The sequence below is a fragment of the Diachasma alloeum genome, unplaced genomic scaffold (assembly GCF_001412515.2).
Source record: "Diachasma alloeum isolate Michigan unplaced genomic scaffold, Dall2.0 Dall_scaffold_00354, whole genome shotgun sequence".
Lineage (NCBI taxonomy): Eukaryota > Metazoa > Arthropoda > Insecta > Hymenoptera > Braconidae > Diachasma > Diachasma alloeum.
In genome coordinates, this window is record NW_021680493.1 from 497,764 (window position 1) to 504,755 (window position 6,992).

At 38.2% G+C, this 6,992-nt stretch overlaps 1 protein-coding gene across 2 annotated transcripts in view; it reads left to right on the forward strand.

Moving 5' to 3' along the window:
* The window catches only part of LOC107041119 (GAS2-like protein pickled eggs), a 58,266-nt gene that overhangs the window by 16,407 nt on the left and 34,867 nt on the right, over window positions 1–6,992 (forward strand). For both annotated transcript variants that reach the window (XM_015261520.1, XM_015261521.1), the window contains exon 3: window positions 5,710–6,219. In XM_015261520.1, the coding sequence (XP_015117006.1) occupies window positions 5,710–6,219 (510 nt within the window). The remainder of the gene's footprint in view (window positions 1–5,709; window positions 6,220–6,992) is intronic.

The window sequence follows — 6,992 nt, forward strand, 5'->3', positions numbered from 1 at the left end:
GGGGGGGGGGGTCGAGTGGATGTGTGAAGTAGTTTTTAGACACACCTTCTAGACAAACGCCATTATGCTCTTTTATGCAGTTGCGAGCGTTGTGACGGGTGGTACCGGGTCCTTTGTGTGAAATTCGATTCGATGGCTTCATTTATCACTTCTTTGAACATAGGAAATTGAAAAAAAAAACTATTGATTCTGTTGATCTTGGAAAGCAAGTAAAAATCTTGAAATTTCTAACGTCGAATTTTCATGAAATATTAATATGTTTGTTAGTGATAAATCAATTGATTTTTTGAATGTTTAATGGAGTTCTAGTCTTTAAGGCAATGAAAATAATTGTTTTACATGAAAAATTTTGTTTCATAAAATTTTCGAGATAATCAGGAATTTCACTGACGATCTGAACGTAAAGTGAATTCAATTTCACAACATTGAAAATTCAAATGCAGTTGTTACTGGAATTTCAAAAAAATTGAAGAAGAAAAGAAAAAATCCTATCAATTGTATTGATTTTGGAAAAAATTGAAAACAAAAATTTCTGATAATTAAATTTCTAATAATTGAATTATTAAACTAAATTTCACAACATTGAAACCTCAGATGCAATGATTATCTAAATTATGATAACAAATAAACCCTAAACCTAAATCTATTATGATAAATGAAAACCAAGAAAAATGTCAAAGTCCTGAGTTTACTAACAATGTAAACTAATTAACCATGGCCGTAAACTAATTGATATTGCAATGCATACATCTGTACTTCCGTTTGGGTCAAAGGTTATTGTCACGAGGTTATCCTCAACAAAATATACTCGGATCGATCCCATCCATACCCACATTTTTATTCACCAAGAACTAGGTGTTTCACTCGTATTGTCAAGACCTAACGGTTCCACCGTACGTGTGTATTGTTATATTTTCCGCGGGGTCTTTGGTCTTATCCAGCGGGGTTAGGTGTACACAAGCCGTTAAATATTACGAGACTGAAGAAACATCCGTGACTCAAGCATCGGAAAATTGTAATGATTCACGAGACACCTGCGGCGAAGGGATTGGTTACACCGGTACAGCATAACAATTATCAGCTGTTTCCACGAAGGTGTACCTGAGTGATACCGATTCAGTGGAGAGGGATTATTCACGCTGATTATTCGTGCTGAGATTTCCAAAACAGAGGGCATTGTTCGTCGAATTGTGGAGATAATTGAAATGGAAATAATTTCCTCTTTCGAACAGGGGTTCTATTCAAACATTCAACTCCTTTTATCTGATGAATAACTTCACTCGAGATTGACAGAGTGACATTTCATCATTTCTGTACAATTTCTGAGTGAGTTGAACAAAATAAAATTTTTCCGCATTCTCCGTCAAGTCGGGGAAATAGTGGAAACGGAAATGATTTCCTTTATCGAGTACTACAAACGAGAGTTCTATTCAAGCATTCTCCACCCTTTTTATCCATGAATTTACTGAAAAAGTCAAGGAGGATGAACTGATCTCCCACCGTCAACTCAAAAGTATCAGTTTCGCCATATCAACAGCTCTCTTTGTCCCCGAAATGTGTGCACAACCAATGGATTCAGCTTTGTTTACTCGAATCACACTGACATTTAAGGGATGCCACATTGTGGCTGCACAACCCCTCCATTGTGTACCATAGATTATCATTCACCCGGATAAACTTGAGCCCCGGGGTGCAATATAAACTTCCATTTGACAACCGAGGTAATTTAGAATCACCACCCTAAGCCTCGAGAGAGGGAGAATTTGGTTTGAGTTTCAATGACGCAATTGTCCTCAACTTTGATTCGGGCAGATGGGTTTATTGACTTTCCAAACGAATGTAACGAAATATCCCGAGGGGTTATCAATTTTTTTTCGGATCGTCTCAACAGATTAGATTTTTTGTGCTTGTCGTATTTTTTATACTCTCAACATCTGCCGAGTTTTAGGGATTTTATCGTAGATTGGACTCGAGGGAGATGCGGAGATGCCGAGCAATTTAATGTTTTAGAATATGCAAGGGCCATTTTCATCAAGACCCATTTGTCGCTGTGCACGATGACACCAGAGGGGTCACAGGCCACATTATGTTACATCCTGTCGTCGATTCCCCCCGTATTGCAGATTATATTCATATGTGAGGTCTCATTTGCTGCAGCGTCTCTCAACCGCGGTTAGCCACATGTGTTTATGTAGTTTTGAGACTGAGGGAATAAAAATGAAAGTGATTGCTGTGAGGAGCTCGTTTATGCCTTTACGGTTGTTACACGGGGCGTTGGGATCGTTAATTATCACATATTATCGCTGAGATGGTGGGGAAAATGAGGTGTTTAGCGGACATTGAGTGGTGATAATTAGCTGTTGGGTAAGATTTTTTTGTTTTTGGATTTTTAATGACAGGATGTGCAATAATAGGCGGGTGATTTTCAGGAGAGTGATATTGAGGGCGATTTGGGGAGAACAAGTCGTGGAATTTCACGGGAAATTTCATGACATTGGGAATTTTTGAGCTGCAAGAGCGAACATTTCAAAACTTACTTGAATTTTCAGTAAAAACGTAAACATTGAGTACCAAATTACTCAGAATTTTCCTGATTTCCACATACTTTTGAGAGTTCTGAATAGCCCGTCGCTTGAATAATAGGAATCAACGTTCAGCCGGCTAAAAAATTCGATTTTGGCGAAAGTCGACTTTCTCCCTGGAAAAACGGAAAATCTGACCCTTTAAAAATCTGGAAAAAAACGGTTTCTCAGTTTTCACTTTTTCCACATACTTTTGAGAGTTCTGAATAGCCCGTCGCTTGAATAATAGGAATCAACGTTCAGCCGGCTAAAAAATTCGATTTTAGCAAAAGTCGACTTTCCCCCTGGAAAAATCCAAGATCCGACACTTTGGCCCCCGGTGAAAAAAATTTTTTTCAGTTTTCACTTTTTCGGTTCGGTTTCAGTCTTACGCTTACGCTTATTCGAGATTTTCGAGAGATTTCGAGATCGATTGCTTTTCTCCTTTTTACGATAGGAATGAATTAATCATTCATTTAATTTCATTATAAGATTTTCATTAAGATAAACATACGAATTTATTAATCTCCAACAAAAATATTGTTGAAATAAGTAATGTCACCAGGGAAATGTCTTCGTTATTCCCCCCACCTGTGCATTATTTATTATCAATTTGAATAACGTGAATGTAAAAGAGAAAAAAAATTATCCATTTTCAATGTCATCAACTTGTCAACCAGAGACGGAAAAATCCCCCGGCGTGTTCTTAAAATAAGATTTTTCTGTCTCCACACCGTCACTTTGAGATTGAGAATATGTCAGAGTGATTACTCACTCAATGTTCGATAAGACACTCGGTCTTCTCTCGCCCATTTGAAGAGCAACATAAAAGCTACTGGATGAAGCACAACCGGATGTTGAACAAGATATACCCGGGTGTCTGGGGACTCCTCCATGCGTACACACCGCCCGGATATGAGGCGTGGAGCATCGAAATATCGTCAACTGCATTTGTGTGGTCGGCGCTAGCCTCATGGCACCCACGTGTGTGGTAGGCGCACAGTGACGAAGGGATTGGAGAGTCAACGATCGGTTGTAGTTCATTCAACAATATGACAACATGCTGAGCAAGAGGGAAATTGGATGTTTACTTTTGGGAAACTAAAACCGGCCAAACACATTTTTCAGGGGTCTTTTCGGAATTTAAAGTAGTATGAATAAACGCCAGTTGAGCCGTTGATTCTTGTAACGAGTAAGAATAAATTCAGTATCGAAGTGGTAAAAGGAGATAAGTCAATTTTGACTATTGATCAGTTTTTAATCAATATCGAGAAATCTAAGGGAGATAGCACAATTTTTCTTAGAATCTTTTTCGTGGAGCTGATTGAGTGCTATCACACTACACTGATATAATGATTCACTTATTTCAAACGAGATTCGTCTACTATTATTATTATTATTATTATTATTATTATTATTTGTATTTTTTGTATATAGCGAAGTGATAGTTTCAAATGCTTTAAAAAAATATTATAAATATAATATAATAATATTTAAATAAAAAATATTTAATAATGTGGAACTGTAAATTGTCTATTAAGTAAATTGATCCAACGCGACAAGAGATCTCCCCAGGAAAGCGTAATTTTTCGGCAGAACTAATTTTCTCTCTCAGTGTATAGAATTTTCATTGTAATTTTCATAAATTGATAGAAGTGAATAAAAATTCTGAGAAACCTCTAAAAATCATGTGAACCCCTGAATAAAAACGTGAATATTCCAAGATAATGACGATTAATCTCTTAGATAACCAAAAGCTCAAGCAAATTTCGCGAAAAACGAATTGAGACACATTTACGTCGGTGCATACCTATAGAAGGAGAATCTCAAATTTGCTGAGGCGACTCCGCGAGCTGAATATCAATCAAGACGCAATAATTATCGAGGCTCAAAAGCACCAGGCCGAGGCATTTCGGTGAATTAAAAAAAAATGCTAATGAATAAAACCGCAGGACCACTCTCGTCGAAATATACATCTTTTTTTCACGATTTTTTCTTTCCCCCAACATTAACGTAATACTCAGTCCCATCGATCGTGTGTCGGATGAAATTTGTAATTAAAACGAAGTTATTACATGCCAGCGCACACCTGACGAACATATTCCGCAGCGCCTTTTGCATTATCTCCTTTTATTTTTTTACGATTCGGTTATTTCGTGAAATTGTTTGTGTTCGGTTCATTTAACTCCGTTTTGATGTGTTTCTGATGATTTTATTGGTACAATTTCTCTTTATACTGGGGGGCTTATTCATACTAACGAGCGGACTAAAACAGTCGGACGCCGGCTATTAATTATTTTGGAGACGACGGGTGGATACGTCTCGACTTCGTCGCGGTGGTATCAAAACATATCTTTTGAAATGGCGGAGGAATAAAGAGTTTGACCTACCGGTAGTGGTCATACTGGTGTACACTGTTGAAATTTTTTGAAATTTCATGGAAGTTATTACAGTAAATCTCATGAGAGTGACGTTGAATCGGATTTGGGGAAAAAATGGTTATGAAATTTCAAGTTTTAAGGAGAATTCACGGAAATCCATGAGTTTTCAGTGCGAGTGAGATGGAAATTTCACAATTTGATTGAATTTTTAGTGAAACATGAATATTTAGAAACAAAATAACATGAATTTTCAATGTTTCCGAGTGGTGAAAAAGAATGAGGTGAGGCGGCGCTGTTTTCCCCTAGCGGCCTGAACACTTGATGTTGAAATTGTTTGAAATTGCGGAACCCTTATTTTGTTAGGCATGAATAAATTTGTTACGATTCCGAACGAATGATTTTTATATCGGAAAATTTATTCTTTATAAATTATTTATAGAAAATGCTCGTAATTTTCAAAAATGGCCTTTTTTAATTATTTCACCAATCTTGCTCCAAAAGTAAACTTTCTCAATTTTCCTCAGATTTAAAAAATGTTTTATAACGGTTTAATATCGAGACTCAAATTCAGACCTGCAAAGTTTAAATAATAAAATCATTGTAAAATGTCCGAAAGGATAGGGTCAAAGTGGCTAAAATGAAAGCTCCAATGTTTGACTGCGAAAGTAGAAGAGCATTGCACTGGAGAAAAAATAGCCAAAGTAATTCATAACTTTGATGATTTCATCCCCCCCAAAACTGACGTTCTTTCAATTGAATTGTTTCAGCACGCCAACAACGTCCGCCGCGCAGCATCGGATTACGTAGCGCGCCGCCAGGCGCGCAAAATAATGACTCGCTCAATAACATCGTCATTGGCCGTACCGATGAGCCATCTGAGCGATGTGGCCTTCCTGCCGAACGCCAAGGCCGGCACTTTCTTCGCCCGTGACAACGTGTCAAATTTTATAAGCTGGTGTCGCAACAGTCTCGGTATCATCGACTGTCTACTGTTTGAGAGCGACGACCTCATAATGCGTAAAAATGAGAGACACGTGATACTTTGCCTCCTCGAGGTCGCAAGACGCGGCGCCAAGTTCGGCATGCTCGCCCCCATGCTTGTGCAGATGGAGAGACAGATTGACAGGGAAATTGCTGCTGAGAATAAAGCGTCCAATGGTGATGGCAATGAAGAGAGTGACGATGAGTATGGGGAAATGCAACAGGATGAACCGTGTCTTATCTACGGGCCACAGCCACAGATTGTCACCAATGACCTCAAGAGCCTCGACGAAATGGTGAGTTCATTTACTGTTTTTTTCCGCCTTCATCATATTATAGTTCCACTGAAATTCCGAGGAATTTCGTCATTGCAAATTCAAAATTTCATTCAAAAATCAATGGAAATTGTAAATTTCAGCTCAATTAGTCCATGAAAAAAAAATTATAAAAATCACAATAACTGAAGAAATTTACAGAAATATATCCTGAGACCATTTCGCTTCAACCCCACTCTGCATCAAGACACCTCCCCCCATCAAAAAAACACTCAATTCCGGCACAAAAATTCAAAATAAATTCCAAATAACGATTATTGCATACCCCATTTATAATAAAAAACCCCAATCTACCTCGGTAAATCTAACTTGGTAGTCACAACGATAATTGGCAGGATAAATATACACAATTTTTTTTTCCATCTCTTCGACTACTGCCCACCTTGACACGTTTATCATGAATCGAAGGTAGTTGGTTCGGTATATGTGTGGACGGGATGCGTTAATCTTGAATTCCCGAGCGACGGGTACTGGGAGTGCACAGCCAGGGGTACACAGAGTCAACCACTTGTCAATTTCATGAAGCATCGTGATACAGCCTCCAATGCACCAATGCGGGGATAATAGATAATCCCCGGTCTACACCCATGCGTTTGAATGAAAGAATTATTCAATATCGCGGGATTATAAATTATGAATTAATTAAAATTGAGGGCTTAACGATGTTATTACCCAGACCCTCAGGTTATTATCGGTAAGTTATGAGTGGCGGTGGGGGGGGGGGGGGGGGGGGG